The following is a 19,049-nucleotide window of genomic DNA, read 5'->3' as shown; positions in this document are numbered from 1 at the left end:
GTAGTATTAGCCCAGTAACTAAGGAGTGATGTCATGTAATGAATCATAGAGGGTTGTAGAGATATGCTATGTGGTCATATCGGCCCAGTAACTAAGGAGCAATGACGTGTAATGAATCATAGAGGGTTGTAGCAATCGTTGAGTAGTATTGCTCTTGTTGTTGGTGTGACAAGCCAAAAATATGTATAGTGACTTGTGTTACGATGGTCATAGAGGTCATGATGCCAGTCCAGGAAAAGTAATCTAGATTGGATCTAAAGAGAGAAGAAGAAGAAGAAGGAAGGAAGGTGAGGCTATTTCTCATAACATACAGTTGTCTGCTTAGCGGTTGTAACCTTGTGGCTAAGGCTACACCCGTAATCCCCATAACAACTGTAATAACCGTAATAACCATAACAACCATAACAACCATAACAACCATAACAACCATAACAACCATAACAACCATAACAACCATAACAAGCTGTGACAAGCTGTGAGCTGTAATCGTAACAACTTGTAGGTTTGAGGAGGAGATTTCTAAGTTTGTTCTTGAGTTTGATAACAAACTGAGTGCAACGAATGTCAGTATGACATTCAACTATAGGAGGGGTCAGAGTTCTTAAGTGTAGATTTAAGTGAGAGAGGACATTCTACAGCTCATACAGAACTAGTCTTGTAGCTCGGAATCTGCTTGTAAGGATGCCAAAGCCCTCAGTGATGGAAAGCATCAGAGTCAGGCAGGTTATGGTCACGTGGGGAGAGTTAGGGCAGGTTAGCCGAGTCGGACCCGTTTCGGGTACTTAAGGGGATTGACCCAATGGGGTTCCTCGTCATCTTTTTTGTATCCTTCGTAGTAGACCTATAGGATAGCATCCGTTTAGCCTCCGACTCGCACTCTCATATGCTATTACTGTGAGCTGTGAGCTGTAATCGTAACAACTTGTAGGTTTGAGGAGGAGATTTCTAAGTTTGTTCTTGAGTTTGATAACAAACTGAGTGCAACGAATGTCAGTATGACATTCAACTATAGGAGGGGTCAGAGTTCTTAAGTGTAGATTTAAGTGAGAGAGGACATTCTACGAGCCAAAGGGTTGTAGCTTAGACTATTCCACAACGCAGCAATCAGGTGTGTGATGTAGTGAAGTGGTTCAGACAAGTTGCAACAAATGTTGAGTCTGGGAACTCAGGGGTAAGTCAGAGGTTTACACCTCACTGACTTTTCAGAACCAAGGAGTAACAAGATGAATGCTTGGAAGCTTGTAAAAGACGTGGAAGTATGTGATAGTTGATTTACTGTATTGTCTGCTTGCCCTTTCTTAAGGAAAGGGCAATCCTATTTATGCCAAAGGAGTGTAGTTCTCTCATTTTCCATGACTTTCCATGATTAACCAGGCTTGGTAAATGTATTAGAAATCAAGTGCGACCCACAACTAGCTTGCTAATCATGTAGTGAACGTAAGAGAATCCCATAGAACCATCTCTTGGGTTCCTAGCCTATAGGAAGTGAAAAGGAGGTCCAAGGTCAGAGTACCTATAGATAAATTATGTCATAACTTAACCAATCTTGTGGGTAACTAAGGAGCGATGACGTGTAATGAATCATAGAGGGTTGTAGAAGCTCCTAGAGCTATCGTTCATGTTCCTAGGCCTCTAGTTGGTAGAGATATGCCATGTGGTAGTATTGGCCCACCCCCTTAAGGAGGAGATTTTCTTAATAACTTGTTCAATGAGTGTCCAAATGATATGCTGTGATGTATGTAGCATAAACAGATGTAGTAGAAGAGTTTGCAGCAATCGTTCAGTAGTATTGCTTCTGTTGTTGGTGTGATAAGCCAAGATATGTATGGTGACTTGTAGGTTTGAGGAGGAGATTTCTAAGTTTGCTCTTGAGTTTGATAGCAAACTGAGTGCAACGAATGTCAGTATGACACACTGCTCTTAATGTTCTGCTCTGTAAGTGTAGCCTTAAATGCATCTTTGAATGTAGAGAGAAACTCAAGCTTTGTAATATGATTTAGCCTAATTCTGTACAAAGGTTTCAATCTAACGTCTGTACGAAAGCTTTAATGGAGCAAAACCTATGCCTTGGTGAACCGTGACACCTTTCTATTCAACTGCTTATAGAGAGTTGTATATAGGACATCATACGACATTTCGCCTGCTCTAATACTTTGAATATGCCCTTCCTTAATTGATTGGATAGCTAAAAGTATTCTACCCTCCTGATTAGAGGAATTAGCTTGTGTTGGTTGTAGCATGTTGACTTTTGTCAAGTTGACACGTTTTGGTGTTTTGGTGGGCGACTCGCTTGTGTGGGCGACTCGTATCTGAAATACGTTATAGAAATTTCACAAATAAATTAATTGCGTTGGGATTTGTATATTCCTCTTTTGTAGAATATTAACTATAATTTTCAAGCATATATTAACTTTATTTCTCCCCAAATCAAATCCCTCCCAATAGAAAAAGCCGTCAAACGTCCAAACCGACAAATATGACATCACAAGCAAGAAGCCGAGGCGAGCCGCGGTTGAGCTACCCCACAGCCCGTCATACACGCTCGCACGACCATAGTTGCTCGAACAAGTCGGACGATTTTGTTGAAAACGAAATCAAGCAATGTGAAATAAACAGCCGTCTGTTTGCTCACATCTCACTGCTCTCCGCCACCAGTAGCATATTGAGCCCGCCCAAGGTTCAATTGCCACTGCTTGTTCATCTGTGAGCAAGGGAGGAGGCAGGCACCTTCAAGCTCCGACGGGACAGGATGATTTCGAGTCTACAGGGTAGGCGGCCACAGGTATGCTTGCGCTCAGTTATAATACCGTACTTGGCAGCTTCTAACGTCCCTCCAGGTCCCGCAACAGCAAGTTCTCCCGCCGATGAACCAGCAGCTTAATCGCCCCATGGGAGTGATGCCTCACCAAATACGACCGCAGTATGACTCTGCATCTCAGCATCCGGTGTTCTTCACATCGAGGATGGTGAAGTTGCCGAATGGGGTTGCGGGGGTGGGGGCGAGTCCGGTGGCGATGGGATACCAGTTTGAGGAGGGGAGGAAGGATGGTGGCGTGATTGGGGGGAAGCAGAAGTTATAAACGACAACATGATGGCAAAAGAGAATTATTTTCTGGAGTCAACGTTTGAGGTAGCGAGCGTTTGATGGCTGTGACAAGCTGAAGTAACGAGGATATGACTATCTGGCTTGAGGCCTGGATGAAATATTTCCAATGAAGGGGAGGTATGGCTGTGTATAAACTGAGGCCAGCGGATAGATATTGTAGGTGAAAGAATACATTCATAATATCCTCCAAACCAAAACAAACAGCACCACACCCCCACCCCACTTGCTCATTGCAATCTTGCTTCCTCATATCGATCTACTACCTCCGGTAGATAAAAGTTAATCCGGACCGTTTCAATCTCACTTACCTATCCTATCGTTTATGTTTATCATCGCTACAGATAAAAGACAGGAGGACAATGATATTACCACCAAAACATGCTACACTTCAGCATATACCCACCGAAAAATGTACCCATACTTTATTTTCTAAATCTCAATACACACACGGAACTGACTGACCACAGCTCACCGAACAGCTATCTCCTGGTGCCCAGTTAACCGCACCAACCACCCCCATGTGAACATGTTGATTTCAACACCCAAGACCCGAAAGAGGCGTCTCTCTCTCTCTGAAATAGACGAATCACCCTCCATTGATGCCGCTATCGACATGTTCCAAAAATCCCAATCTTCAATCATGGTCCCTCTCCTGTCGACCGGCTGCTTCGACACAATGGTCCAGCGAGTCGAGGAGACCATGGCACTGGTGGACAAGAGAGGGATCAGCTTGGCGCATAAGGCGAAGAGGAGAAGGACTATTGCGGAGAGGTTGAGTGAGAGGAAGTATGGTGTGGAGAGTCAGTATTTTCTAGCGTTGAGGTCTGTGCTATGGAGATAAGATGCGGTCCTGACAGGTAAATAGACAACCCCCCCATTTGCGAGACAGGGTTCCCAAACAATAGCCCCCTTGCTCTGTCCTCGGACCAAACAACTACAAAGAACTGCTCCGCATGTCGAATCCAGAAACAAACCCAACTGCTACCACCCAAAGCCAAGCGGGACACGACGATGCAGAATTTAAGCCCCATGCTTCGCGCTATGATTTCTGAAGCTGAAGCTGAAGGTCAGAACAACAAGAACACGAGCGAAGAATACAGTGCAAATGAAGACAGCCAGCCCGAGACACTGGTCGTGGAGAAGGAGTACTCACCGTTGAAGACCAGGATTGTGAAGGCACCGGAGAGGAATGGGGGGTATATTATTGCGAAGTGGGGGCAAGGATTGAATGCATGAGTTGGGGGTGAGGTTGGAGAAGGAGGAGAAGGAGCGAAAGGAGAGAGATAAAGGGGAAGGGGGTGATATGGATCATCTCAGATCAGCCAGCTCTGTATATACCTAGGAAGCCCTGGTATAACATCATTGAGAAACAAAAATGGAAAAAGTAAAAAGATGCTCTTCTGTTGGTAGGTTCTCGGCTGCTGGGGATACGATATTGGTTGGTGGTAGGTTCATGCAATGTTGTAAGGACAACTAAAATTCTTGTTATTGCGAGGGTCATGCGATTTAGCAAGTCCTCGACCCCCTCGTCAATGGGAAGCTTCGCATCTTTGTACGGTAGGGACGTGAAGACTTGACCAGAAGCCATTGTGTGGGCAGGCATTGTACGGTATCTGTTTCATCGTCATCGTCATCGACGGTGCCATCCAGGGGTCGTGATGAGAGCGGCGAGTCTGTTGTGCCAAATGCCCTGATTTATGGCATTGGTGGCGGTGGTGCGGGGTATCATAGATCAGGATATTGCCTAATTAGGCTACAAGTTGGATCTTGAACAACGCCATATCCAAAAAGGGTATGGCATTGCACGGGAGGCCCTGTTTCCTAATCGAGGCAAACTATACAGTACCGACAGAATGTGAGAATAAGACAACTGGCAGTTTCCATTTTGGATTCCCCACCAATAAACGTACTTGGCAGCTACTTATATTTCCAATGATTGTCTCTGATTTCTCTGTCTTTAACCTCTGCAAAGAGTGGATGGCTTATCTTTTCCACTAATATCTCACGCTGTCAATATGCCTCTTTTCAAAGCTCCCGTGAAAAAAAAAAACGTTCTAGCAACAGCTTCTATAGTGAGTTGAGGCTGATTCTCTTGATCCTGTGAAAAGTGAGATAGTAGGGCTAATAATATTCTTAGCTTCCGTATGAGCAGTTTGTTCATGAATGGTTAGTCATAGGGACTTAATACTGCCGTTTTCGTTGACACAGCATTACTTATTTGTCCAGTTCACTGACGTAGAGGCCTTTAGACTATATGCGCCGCCTGGATGTTGTGAACCGTGGTTTAAAGTAGGTTTACCACTCACCGGCGCGCCTGCGCCCAGTTCTGTAAACATGTGCCAACATCTTCCCAGCGGATATCAGACAGAGCAAGGTCTAGCCATTATCGATTATGTCTTCCCCTCCCCAGCCAACTCACCGAAAATTGAGTGCCTGGTATAGCCCTCCCACTTTGCACCCCATATAGACCTCATCCATTAAGTTTCCAGTCCCTCTTCTTTGGCGCCAATGACTCCGCCTTCGACGACGGCGCTAGCAAGCAGCTCGTCTCGATAGATAGATGCCGCGAGAATCCCGTATCTATCCTCTCCCATCCACAACCCGAGGATCATTCTTGTCACTACACCACCCCTGGACGAGTACCAGCGCCCAGAGGTAACACGCGCTGATGGGAACGTGGCCCACATTCATTATCTCGTGGTGGGAAGCGGCTTTCCGCCGCCACCACTGTATCCGCTGCTCCGAAACCTCAGTAAGGCAGGAAAGATTGCGCGGACAGTCTTACTGTAGCTCTATTCCTGATAGTAAATGGTTTGGTTGATTTGGCTACCTAATTAGGAAGCTTTCAGTCGATAAGCTTCTACCACAGTGTTGAGTGTTGGTCCCACTTCAAAATTACCGCTTTTGGTAGGCGGGATCCACAAGAGCTACACGACCTCGCGTGGGTCTTACCCCAGATTCCCATGTGGAATAGCTTGACACTTTCTGGGGTAGATATATAAGGAGGCGAGATGCTCTCGTTGGCAGATCAGTTTCTTATTTCACCACTCAACGATTACACCAGTCTTTCCTCTGCTCTGGCCCATTGGATTGGATTCCTCAACAGGGCAAATATTTTCTATTATGGGTGATCATGATATCGAATCCGAAGGGGAGAAGATCCCCACGAGTCCAGTGACCTATTCAGAGAAGCCAACTTCAGAGATGATGGAGCATTCCCCTATCAACCTGACGGAGGAAGATGTATGTTGCCTTTAAGTTCCGCAACTAAGAAACTCGCTGACTTCTCTGCGTAGAATATTCGGATTAGGAGGAAGACTGATAAGGTCATCTTGTCGATTCTGACTTGGGTCTACTTCTTACAGGTGCGTTGCGTGGATGTCAATAATCTGTTACAGGCGCTTATCTGTAGCCCCCTTAGGTTTTGGATAAGGGCGTCATGGGAACTGGTGCAGTTTTCGGTCTACGAGAAGATACCCATATGACGGGACGCCAATATTCACTCCTTGGATCGATCGCACCAATTGCGCAGTTAGGATGGCAGCCATTCTCAGCGTGGCTGATTGTAAAGGTACCACACCGGATCCTGATGCCATCGATGATCCTTGGATGGGGAATTGCAGAGACAATGACTTGTCTATGCCATGACTTCAAAACAATGATGGCCTGCCGCTTCTTCCTTGGTCTGTTCGAAGCCGGCTGCCTGCCCCTATTTGCTATCATGACTGGCCAGTGGTACCGTCGTGTTGAGCAACCACTTCGTGTCTCTATTTGGTACTCCATGAACGGCACAGCAACTATGGCAGCTGCTGCCTTATCTTATGGTCTCGGCCATATCCATTCTTCAAAGTTATATTCCTGGCAAATGTTAGTTATCCTACCAATTAGCATGGAAATCCCACTAATAGTTGAGCAGCATTTATCTATTTTGTGGATTGCTTACTGTTGTCACTGCACCCGTCTGTTATTATTTCCTCGACAACGACATCTCTACGGCTCGCTTCCTCACCCCCACGGAACGGTTACAGGGCGTTGAACGCCTCCGCAGCAACAAATCTGGCGACGAAACGGTCCATGAGTTCAAGTGGCCCCAGGTTTGGGAGTCGGCCCTTGATATTAAGACCTGGCTGTGGGTTGTGCTCGCGATCCTACCTAACCTAGGCTCGGCATTGCCAGGTGTCTTTGGACCCCTTATCATTAAAGGCTTTGGCTTTGACCCCTATACGACGTTACTGCTAAATATTCCCTATGGGGCCATGACTTTAATTGTTGTCATTCTATCTTGCTGGGTCGCCAATAGGATGAAGCTGAAGGGTATTATCTTGATGGGCTTCATGATTTTCCCTGTCATTGGTTGCGCAATGCTTTACGGGCTTGGTCGCGAGGCAAGAACGCGACCTGCCAGTGTATTAGATAGTATTGGCGATACGGGTCGTATACGACCCGTATACGGGTCCGTATCGTATACGGCAATACTGAGTCAGTGCGTATTCCAAAATCCCAATACGGGTCTAGTGCGTATTCAGTTCTCAATACTGGCCGTATACGGGCCGTATTACTAGCCGTATACAGCTAGTATTGAGGCTTAAAATTCGAAACAAGGGGTTCGAATAACTTCAATTGATAGATCGTTATATACTATATATTACTACAATGACTTCACAACCTTCGGATATACTGTCACAGCTCGACAGTGAGCTATTTGTCAGTGAACGATTCGAAACCCCGACTTCGCCTATACTTAAACGTACGCTATCCTCTCCCTCTGTTTCTGTAACAACAACTGCAAGCAGACGATTTTCGAAAGTCTGGGACCATACACCTGTTAGCCGCTGCGATATCATTCGGAACTACCAGGGCAGGTTAATATGGCGTTGTAGATACTGTCTAAAAGAGTATCTTGAGTCTGGCGGAACAAAGATTATTACAAGGCACTTAAAAGAACACGACATAGATATATCCTCTACTCAGGAATCTCGAACTACTTCAATTCAAAGCAATATCGCTGAAGCTTTCGACAAAGCTAAAGAGATAAATCATAAACGCCGCTGCCTTTCTACTGTTGCAACTGAAGCCTTAGACCCTGCTGTTGTTGAGCAGCTATATGTACGATGGATTACAACTTGTGGAGTCCCTTTCCGTATGGCAACAATATTGGAATTTAGGGCATTACTCCATTACCTTAATCCAGAGATCGATAACTGGCTACCTAACTCATTTCAACAATACAGACCTGGACGTTGCGTACATACAAGGCTCAAAAGCAACAGATCAAACGCGATGTACAATCAGCTCTGTCAAAAGCCCACTTTACAGTTGACCTCTGGACTTCTCCCAACTCTCTTGCAATTCTTGGTATAATCGCACACTATATATCCGAAACTGGCCAATTAGAACACTCTGTTCTTGCATTACAAGAACTAGATGGCGAGCATACAGGTTAATAACTTTATAGTAATATTTATAGTAATCAGCTAACATCTACAGGACTTATTATGAGAAGACCCCCCCGCACCTCTACTTCACCAAGACACAGATGGCAGTTTGGCGGAACTTTGCATCATGGAGCTTCGATGGCGAACAAGTCTACCTTCCTGGCCCTGCTGACTGGTACCCTGATGGCTATGATACTGAGTTCTATGGCTTTCAGTTGGATTCTGATGCACTTGGCGCCTTTCGGGCCTGGGAGGTGTTGAGAGAAGAGACTGAGCCAGCTGAGTACAAGTGGATCCTCCCATCTGACGACAGATTGTTGCTGTTGTCCCCAACCAAGGAATCCGAGGAGCTTCTCTCCCAGTTCTACAATATGTAGATCAAGTGCTGCTTTTAGAATATACTAGATAGCCCAATGCACTACTTTCTATACTACAAGCCCTCATTGAAGTAAGTTATATACTTCAGATCATTTTTCATTGTGTCACGTGGTTAATACGGCCCGTATACGGCCAGTATACGGGCTCCGTATCGTATTAACCAGTGCCAGTGCGTATTGAGTTGAACCCGTATCGTATACGCACTGGTTACAAAAATGAACCCGTATACGGGCCGTATAATACTATCTAATACACTGCGACCTGCACTACTGGTCGCGTACTACATCACCTCCTTTTTGTTTGCAGGCAACCCTATACTTCTTGCATGGTCCGTTGGAAATACTGCTGGACAGACCAAGAAATCCGTCACAATGGCATTTTATCAAGCTGGTACCTCCGCAGGAGCCCTTATTGGTCCGCTTCTGTTCACGGCAGACCAGGCCCCAGAATATCACCCAGCTATTGGAGGTGTACTTGGGGTCTTTGTTGCCATGATGGTGCTCCTCGGTGTGCAAATCGCCAATTTGATGTGGTTGAACAAGAAGCAGGAAAAGAGGAGAATCGCAAACGGCAAGAGTGGGGTTATTGTTGATCGTTCCATGACAACGAACGTCAACATAGATTCGAAGACTCAGGAAGTGTCAGGCGATCGGGAGGAAGTCTTGGACTTGACAGACAAGCGGAATGACGAGTTTGTGTATGTCTACTAATCAGATCAGTTTTGGGGATGAGGCAAATAGTTGGATGCAGAGGGGGAGGCTGGAGCCATATCTGCTGTAGTTACTCCATTACGTTCATTTTAGGATAACCCTATACTTTTATTAAATAAAATACATTCTTTCAGTGAGTTTGGCTGCCTTTATAATTGATTCCTCAAGCCAAGACTGTCTAGTACCAAAGCGCTTGATTCCAATAGAGGGTGTTGGACAATATCCGTAGGGCAGTAGGTAGAGAATATAAGCCGAAAATACAGTCACGAAGCAGTAGGGCCCGAAGTGATAATTTTATAATGCATGTTTTTATAATTGAAGCTATTCTAAGTACTATATATACTGTTACGGGTGTGCCTATTCGTGGTTCGGATCCTAAAACCCTCCTGGTTTCGGTTCGTTCCCTGGAGCTTCAGAATCGAAGCTTTAGAATCGGAAGATCCAGGATCCGGAGGATCACGAAGCTGGCTGACACAGCTTTCCCTGCTTCCGGGCCGAGGATTCAACAGAGGGTCTTCTTGGTAGCCAAGTCATCGACATCGGTGTAAAAGGTAGTGTTAAAAACGAGTTGAACACCAGTGGTGGTGGTGTTATACAATGGCCACTCGGGATTGTCCTCGGGCCACATGTTGTTGGGGTTTCGTGTCAGAACAAAGGAAAGGAGGTATTTTTGCATCATGATCTATAAAGATTGTGTTAGTATAAAGATCGAGGAAGAAATATGTGGTGGCTTACAGTGATAGTGGCGTTAACTAAAGTGCTTCCACCTGGTCCGCCACCTAGTCCGCCACCAGAAGCACCACCTAGGCCGGCGGGAGGTGCTGGTGGTAGTTCTTAGCCTCTCTTCAACCCCCCTAAAAGTCGAGGGTTTTGGTGTAGAAACCCGTATAGGTAGAGGCGTAGGTGTAGGCATAGGAGCAGGCTGTGAGTACGTACGTGTTACGACGGAACAAGAAGGCTGGCCAACTACAGGACAGGAAGGAGGGAGGTCGCATGAGACCGGCCCTGGTACCTGGAGGGGCAGCGGGGAATAGTAGTTCCGAAAGTATCACGTGACGGACTCGCAGGATGATGAGAAGAGTCCTAAGAGTCCAGGACTCTGAGGACTCGAGTGAGTTCCCAGGAGTCCACTAGGCACGTGATGGACTCGCAGGATGATGAGAAGAGTCCTAAGAGTCCAGGACTCCGAGGACTCGAGTGAGTTCCCAAGAGTCCACTAGGCACGACGCCACTATATAAGTAGATAGTATTTCCTTAGATAGGAGCTTCGTGCTCAACTCAATACAGTATTTGTTATATACTAGTAACGTGTTACTTGAAGCCTTTGTGTCTGATCCCCTGCCTCCTCTGATAAGTAAACCTTTACGCAAGAGAACCTCTGTGTCTTCTATCGTTTAGAAGTCAGCGTTACACTTTGAGCACCACTTCTACGAGGTACCGGCTTACACACAAAGCAACATGTCTGTCGTCAGTTCGAAGGGGAAAACCCCCACCACGCCAACTTCGTCTCAGAGGTCTAAGCCTGAGAATGAAGAGATGCCCGATGCACCCACCGTCAATGAACTCAAGGAAACTCTACGCGTCAAGTTGCCCGACACTTACTCCGGCAACCGAAAGGAACTTGAGGTGTTTTTGCTACAGGTCGAACTGTACCAGCACTTCAATGACGAGAAGTTTCCCACCCAGGAGAGCTATGCCCTGTGGACTGCGTCCTACCTTGGGGGGGAAGCCCTGCGATGGATCGAACCATTCCTCAAGGACTATTTCAAATATGAAAGTACCAATGGAAGCATGACAACTACGCAGACTATGTTTGGCAGCTGGAATGGATTCTGTAAGGAAATCCGACGCATGTTCGGAGACATCGATGAGATTAAGACCGCAGAAGACCATCTGTTTGCACTTAAGCAGACTGGCAGCGCCCTCACATACTCCACAGAATTCCAGAGATACGGCAATCAGACAGGATGGGACGCCAGCGCACTCATCAGCCACTACCGACGTGGGCTGAAGAGCCATATACGTATGGAACTTGCCCGTTTGAAACAACAACCAACGGACATGGTAGCGCTAATCGAACATACGGTCCGAATCGACAATCGACTATACGAATTCCAGAAGGAACGTCGGACCTATGACAAGCCCAAGAAAAGTTACCCCTACCGGGGAAACGAGGGCAGACGACGGGATCAACACCCGCGAGACAACCGTTGGTCGGACCCAATGGAACTCGATGCCACGTTCAAACCTGGACGACCCCGTGACCCTAAGAAAGACAGACAATTCAAGGAACGACTCTGTTTTAACTGCGACAAGCCAGGCCACATGGCCCGAGACTGCAGACAGCCAAAGAAAGGGAACGGCGGACGCAAAGTCGGCAAACAACTCAATGCCACCTGGACAGGACAGTTGAACGCAACGTTTGTGAGCAAACAGGACTGGGGAATAAACGGCGAAAGCACCCCAGAAGACGAGAGCTCAGATGAAGGGTCGGAGGCGGAATCGTTCACCGTCTCGGAACAGGAGACCTTCGATGAACTCGCACCTACGGAACCAATGAGTCCACGGTGCAAGAACGTAGTAAGACGCATGGCAAAACACGCCCACGCAAAGATTAGGGCTGAACGAGACAAGCCCAATGGCCAGAGGAAAATCCCCATGCTTAAAGACCTCTACGGGAACCTGTTACAGGAACTTCCGTTAAAATGCAAGGTGGACGACTGCAAGGATGACCTCTGGAGATACTACGACCAACTAACGAATACCCGCAGGCTGCTTGGCACGTCCCAAGACGTAGCTAAGTTGGAAGCCCAAGAAGCGGAAGAACTGGAGAAGGATGTCGAGCATATGGCTAAACTGAAGTATATGAAAAGCGTCGAACTTTACTACCAGGACCGCAGGAGAGCCCTGAAGAAGTACGACGAGAAAGCCAGAGATATGCTCCGACGGGAAAATGCGAGACCCACTCCACGCATCGAAAGGAGAGCCATGGAGCAACTAGACACGTTCTCCACGCCTCCGAGGGAAGATAGTGCATGGGTGAGAGGACAGCGGGAACTATCAATGACAGACGCAACAGAGACTGATCATCCCTGGCACGCGTATGTCTACTGGGAGTATTGCAGCGAAGATGACTGCAAGCTCCACTGGAAAAAGAAACACCAGAATCAGTTGTTTCCCCGATCCTCGCCCAGGATACACTTCAGAGACGCAGAGCAAGTTCACGCCCTCAGGCGAAGCCAGTCTGAAGGAGACTTGCCTATCAAAAGCGAACAGGTATACAAGAAATACCCACATCTGCTAGACGAAGCAGAAGAGCGAGGGAAACGATCTCCCCAAGGACCACCATTGGAAGCGGATGAATACTATCCTTCCTCGGACGAGTCAAAAAACTAGGAGTCCTCGACGGTAGGCCACCAGCGAGCGACACGAAGAGGCCTAGTACAGACCAGCTATGCGCCACGACGGGCAGCATGCAACTATATGTGGTCGCTAAGATACAACAGCGACACCTCCGAGCAATGATTGACTCAGGAGCGACGGGCAACTTTATGACAAAGAAAGTAGCAGACACGCAAGGTTTCAAGACGCAATTGAAAACCGAACCATACCCGTTAATGGTCGTAGATGGAGAGCCCATCTCGACTAATGAAGGAATGGTGACCCACGAAACGGTCCCATTGGAAATGGTCATGCTACACGGGCACAAGGAAACGATTCAGTTTGACATCGTGCACATGGACAACCATGCATGCATCCTTGGTATGCCATGGCTCAAGAAACACAACCCCCAGATCGACTGGTGGAACGAGAAAGTTGTGATGAGCCAGTGCGCGTGTGAACAACGAACGGACACGCGACAACGGGAGAAACCCTCCCAGGGCCGGAAGGAGTTATGTGCAACCTCCGAGCTCGATGACCTAGCCCAGGCATCCTCACCGACGAGTATACCGGTGGAGTACAAGGAATACAAGCAATTATTCCAGGAAGGCCCTAAGAACGAGGCGCTTCCTAAGCACCAACCATGGGATCACGAGATACCCTTGGAGAAAGACAAGAGTCCACCGTTCGGACCAATATATCAGCTATCGGAAAAGGAGCTGAAGGTACTTAAGGAGTACATTGATGATAACCTAGCGAAAGGATTCATCAGACCATCCACATCACCAGCAGGAAGTCCGGTGCTTTTCGTACCAAAGAAAGACGGCTCCCTACGGTTATGTGTGGACTATCGAGCGTTGAACAACATCACAATCAAGGACAGGTATGCCCTGCCGTTAATCAACGAACTACACGATAGATTTCAAGGAGCAAAGATCTTCAGTAAGCTAGATCTGCGAGGAGCATACAACCTGATCCGAATCAAGGCTGGGGAAGAGTGGAAAACAGCATTCCGCACCCGCTATGGCCTATTCGAGTATCAAGTCATGCCCTTTGGGCTAACAAACGCACCCGCATCTATGCAACGACTGATGAATGATGCTTTGCACGAATACTTAGACATCTTTACCATTGTCTACCTAGACGATGTCCTGGTGTATTCAGCAACCAATGAGGAGCATGTCAAGCATGTCAAACTCGTCCTGAAGAAACTAAAGGAGTACAGCTTACTCCTCAAACCAGAGAAGTGCGAGTTCCATAAAAACCAAGTCGAATTCTTGGGTTACATTATCGGAACGCACGGCATCAAGATGGACCAAGCAAAAGTAACAGCAGTGTTGGAATGGCCAACACCGACCACGGTCAAGGAAGTGCAAGCCTTCCTAGGCTTCGCCAACTTCTACCGAAGATTCATCTCGGGATATTCCAAGGTAGCTCAACCACTCACGGAGCTTACCAGAAAGGATCTCGAATTCAAATGGACGGACAAGGCAGAGGCTGCTTTCCAGGAACTTAAGACGAAGTTCACGGAAGCACCTATCCTTGCTACATTTGACCCTGCAAAGAAGATCATCCTCGAAACGGACTCTTCTGACTTCGCAATTGGAGCATGTCTGAATCAACCAGACGAGAACGGTAAGTTCAAACCAATCGCGTACTACTCTAGGAAACTGTCACCCGCGGAACTCAATTACGACATCCACGACAAGGAGCTACTGGCTATTGTCGTTGCCTTTGAGCAGTGGCGAGTATATCTTGAGGGACCCACCTACCCTGTGCAGGTATGGACGGATCACAAGAACCTCATATACTTCACCACGACCAAGGTTTTAAACCGCAGACAAGTCCGCTGGGCAGAAACCCTCGCAGCCTACAACTTCACGATAACCTATCGCAAGGGCTCCGAGAATGCAAGAGCAGACGCTCTCAGCAGACGGACCGACTACGCCGGCCCAAAGGAAGAAAGACCTAGAGCAATTCTGAAGAAAACAGATGCAGGAATACAGTACAACGAGTTACTAGCGACGATCTCAGTCATCGAAGATACAGAACTCGAGGAAAGACTCAAGAAAGCTTACGCAACAGACGAATGCGCCAAGCGAGTCTTGTCCAAAGTCGAAGGCGACTTCACCATCGACGAACAAGGATTGATTCGATACAAAGGGTTAGTGTATATCCCAAGTCAAATGAGACGCCCGCTGGTGCAAGAACAACACTCGTTACCAGCACACGGTCATCAGGGAGTAACACGAACCTTCGAACGAATCACTCGACACTACTACTTCCCAGGTATGAGGAAGCAGGTAGAGACAGTGGTAAGAGAGTGCGACATTTGCAGCAAGTCAAAATCCAATAGGCATCTGCCATACGGACAACTCAAGTCGACACCAGTACCAAAAGGAGCGTGGAAATCAATAGCTTTGGACTTCATCGTCAAGCTTCCACCCTCCAAGGACCCGTTAACAGGAATAGAATACGACTCTATCCTCGTCATCACGGAAAGACTCACGAAATATGGGAAGTTTATACCATATCTAGAAGCTAGCGACGCCGAGGCGCTCGCATATACCTTCATTCGAGTCATATTAGCCGATCATGGGATGCCAGAAGAAATCATCTCAGATAGAGACAAGCTCTTTACTTCGAAATTCTGGAAATCATTGATGGCGCTACTGGGAACAAATCATAAGCTATCAACAGCTTTTCATCCCCAGACAGACGGCCAAACAGAAAGATTAAATCAGACCCTTGAACAGTACCTGCGAAGCTATGTCAATCATCAACAGGATAACTGGGTTCAGATCTTACCCATCGCACAGTTTGCATATAACAGCGCGATGACAGAAGCAACGAAAGTCTCACCGTTCTTTGCCAATTATGGCTACCAGCCAGAAGCATATAGGCAACCAAGACCGGATGAATCACGAGCTGAACAAGCCCTGATCGTGGTGGAACAACTGAAATCGTTCCACGAACAACTTGCGACGGACATCCAATTCTTAAATGAACGATCCGCCGCATACGCAAACAAGAAGCGCAGTATGGAACCTGCCTTCAAGGAGGGGGATAAAGTATACCTACTCCGGAAACATATCAAAACGAAACGACCAAGCACAAAGTTGGACTTCAAGAAATTGGGACCATTCAAAATATTGAACAAAGTCAGCTCAGTTAATTACAGACTGCAGCTACCCAAGAAGTCTAGACTACACCCGGTATTTCATGTCTCACTACTGGAACCAGCAAGAGGAAATACCCCAATTGCGACCGACACCGAACTCCAACCCGAGAATGAGATAATCGAATATGAGGTCGAAGCGATCCTAGACAGAAGGTTAGTAGGACGTCGAGAAGAGTTTTTGATAAAATGGGAAAATTACGAACCTACGGATAATTCGTGGGAACCAACAAGGAACATCAGCAAAGAACTGCTGGAGGAATATCGACGCCGCCATCCGCCAGCCATTGATCCCAAGATGCAGGGGAGTAGGCCAGTGGATCGGAGGAAGCGGGGGTCCCGGTCACAGACGAGGAGGCAGCGCTAACTGCCTGTTCCTCGGCCTCAACAGCGTCACGCTTCTCAGCAGCCACACGTTCGGCCTCCTCTGCCGCATCAAGCTCGTCGAGGGTTTTCAAACCTCGCCGGAGCATATCTTTACCACGGGTTTGGATGAGGCGTTTCTGCTTCCGCAGACGAAGTAACTTCAAAAGGGTTTCTTCCTCTTCGCGATCCAGGCGATCCTCCTCCCGTTCGAGCTTCACCCAGTCGGGATGCTCAGGACCCATACAGTCACACTTTTCTTTCAAGTTGCGACGAACGCACTCGGCGCACCGCCGTGAATCATTTGGAGACGACACGCAAGTAATGTTTCGCCTCACGCAGTTCGAGCAAGAATCCATCTCGGGTAGTTCGTATCCGTGGTTCTTTATTCGACGGACAAGATCGTTGCGTTCCTGGAGTTTGCGGGCAGTGTCAGTAGGCATGTTGCATGTTGAAGGACTCGCTGAGGAGCAGCAGAGTCCCGGGGACATGGACGTACTTATAGGATTCGAGACGAATGCCCAGGGGAAGGGAGCGAGTGTTACGACGGAACAAGAAGGCTGGCCAACTACAGGACAGGAAGGAGGGAGGTCGCATGAGACCGGCCCTGGTACCTGGAGGGGCAGCGGGGAATAGTAGTTCCGAAAGTATCACGTGACGGACTCGCAGGATGATGAGAAGAGTCCTAAGAGTCCAGGACTCTGAGGACTCGAGTGAGTTCCCAGGAGTCCACTAGGCACGTGATGGACTCGCAGGATGATGAGAAGAGTCCTAAGAGTCCAGGACTCCGAGGACTCGAGTGAGTTCCCAAGAGTCCACTAGGCACGACGCCACTATATAAGTAGATAGTATTTCCTTAGATAGGAGCTTCGTGCTCAACTCAATACAGTATTTGTTATATACTAGTAACGTGTTACTTGAAGCCTTTGTGTCTGATCCCCTGCCTCCTCTGATAAGTAAACCTTTACGCAAGAGAACCTCTGTGTCTTCTATCGTTTAGAAGTCAGCGTTACAGTACGTAGCTTTGCGAGAGCTATAACGTGGCTTACTAGCCAAATTCCTACTTTCTAGAAAGCTAATATAATTGTAGACTCCTTAAAAGTCTGTAGCTGCATTTTGGTAAGATCCCTCATAAAGGACTGTAGGTCATATGTAACATCCATATCACGTATGGCAGCAAGCACAGCCCCTCTGTGCCAGTGCTTATATGGCTAGAACATCCCCACATCTAGGGGCTGTAAAATATGAGTAAGATAGGATGGGAATGTATATATGATAATGTTGTGTTTTTTTGCCATAATGATGAAATCATCGCTTATATGGCTCACATGAAAGTCAATAGTAGAACCTTCGTTTCCTTAGAGGGAGTATGCTCTGCAAAGTGCTCTAGCTACTGTAAGGCTAGCTAGCTGTTTGAAAATCTAGTAGAACCTTCGTTTCCTTAGAGGGAGTATGCTCTGCAAAGTGCTCTAGCTACTGTAAGGCTAGCTAGCTGTTTGAAAATCTAGTAGAACCTTCGTTTCCTTAGAGGGAGTATGCTCTGCAAAGTGCTCTAGCTACTGTAAGGCTAGCTAGCTGTTTGAAAATCTAGTGTTAGAGAGCATGATGAGCTCTGTGCCTTGAAGGTTGGCGTGGTACTAAGAATCCATGTGTCTTTTGCCTAGAATGATAAGTACAGGCGGTATGACTTTTCCGGTTGTAGACACAGCCTTAAGTATAGTAATAGACGTACGATTTTCAGGGCTTAGCACAATCACACGCTCTCTACCTAGAATCCTAACCCAAAAGCCAGTTTCATCCATATTCTAGATTAACTCTGGTTTTATACCACGCTCTAGTATAAATGGCTTTGTAGTAATAATCATATTCCTTAAGCTCATTCTGTATAAATTTTGTAAGCCAGCTTTGTGACGGGTGCAGCTGTGGGCCCCGCAGCTTACAGACAGCAGAAAATATCATATTCCTAGTTGCTCCAAGCCCTAGGTAATATTGCTTAAGGATCCATTTCTTTATAGCCTCTGTCTGCGTAGTAGAGAGTAGCTTATTCTGGCCCCCTTAGTGTGGGAGCTGCTAGGCTAGTCGGCTGATACTTGACTGTATCAACGGATTTAGGCACTTTGAAAATCCGACTGGTAGTAGTTGCTGTTTCAGAGGGGTTCTCTAGGAGCCACTCACGATCATTTGATAGAGGAGTCCCTTCTATTAAATGAATTGCATATAATTACTATCTAAATACTATGGACAACTATGGTGGAGGTTTTGTTAAGGAGTGGCGGTGAACAGACGCACGTTCCGACGAGCCGCATATTGCTTCCTCTCGGGTTGGGCAGCCGCGTATTGCTTACTCCAACCTTGAGCGAAGCGAAAAGTTTGGTCACGACGATTAGTTATGCGCTTTGTAAATAATCATGATTATGATTACGACCTAATAATCATGATTATAATTGATTTTCTAACCCTGCCTTAAGCGAAGCGAAAAGTTTGGTCACGACGATTAT

General features: G+C 47.0%; 4 protein-coding genes across 4 annotated transcripts; all 4 read left to right on the top strand.

Moving 5' to 3' along the window:
• The first annotated feature begins 2,349 nt into the window (after positions 1–2,349).
• On the top strand, positions 2,350–3,262 carry VC83_05554 (uncharacterized protein). Its single transcript, XM_024469174.1, has 2 exons — positions 2,350–2,782; positions 2,838–3,262. Exons 1-2 carry the CDS (start codon positions 2,750–2,752, stop codon positions 3,078–3,080), a joined length of 276 nt encoding a protein of 91 aa, XP_024322935.1. The 5' UTR covers positions 2,350–2,749; the 3' UTR covers positions 3,081–3,262.
• Positions 3,263–3,448: 186 nt separating this feature from the next.
• On the top strand, positions 3,449–4,498 carry VC83_05553 (uncharacterized protein). The gene is made up of 3 exons (XM_024469173.1): positions 3,449–3,517; positions 3,574–3,906; positions 3,972–4,498. Exons 1-3 carry the CDS (start codon positions 3,466–3,468, stop codon positions 4,340–4,342), a joined length of 756 nt encoding a protein of 251 aa, XP_024322934.1. The 5' UTR covers positions 3,449–3,465; the 3' UTR covers positions 4,343–4,498.
• Positions 4,499–6,229: 1,731 nt separating this feature from the next.
• On the top strand, positions 6,230–8,918 carry VC83_05552 (uncharacterized protein; the record flags this gene model as incomplete). The annotated part of the gene is made up of 5 exons (XM_024469172.1): positions 6,230–6,349; positions 6,403–6,471; positions 6,528–6,973; positions 7,023–7,235; positions 8,594–8,918. The coding sequence occupies 5 exons, from the start codon at positions 6,230–6,232 to the stop codon at positions 8,916–8,918; spliced, it is 1,173 nt and encodes a 390-aa protein (XP_024322933.1).
• A 216-nt stretch (positions 8,919–9,134) lies between these two features.
• On the top strand, positions 9,135–9,629 carry VC83_05551 (uncharacterized protein; the record flags this gene model as incomplete). Its single annotated transcript, XM_024469171.1, has 1 exon — positions 9,135–9,629. The coding sequence occupies one exon, from the start codon at positions 9,135–9,137 to the stop codon at positions 9,627–9,629; it is 495 nt and encodes a 164-aa protein (XP_024322932.1).
• Positions 9,630–19,049: the final 9,420 nt, after the last annotated feature.

This window comes from Pseudogymnoascus destructans, assembly GCF_001641265.1.
Source record: "Pseudogymnoascus destructans isolate 20631-21 unplaced genomic scaffold scaffold_14, whole genome shotgun sequence".
Lineage (NCBI taxonomy): Eukaryota > Fungi > Ascomycota > Leotiomycetes > Thelebolales > Thelebolaceae > Pseudogymnoascus > Pseudogymnoascus destructans.
This window is presented reverse-complemented; position numbering and strand designations above follow the sequence as displayed.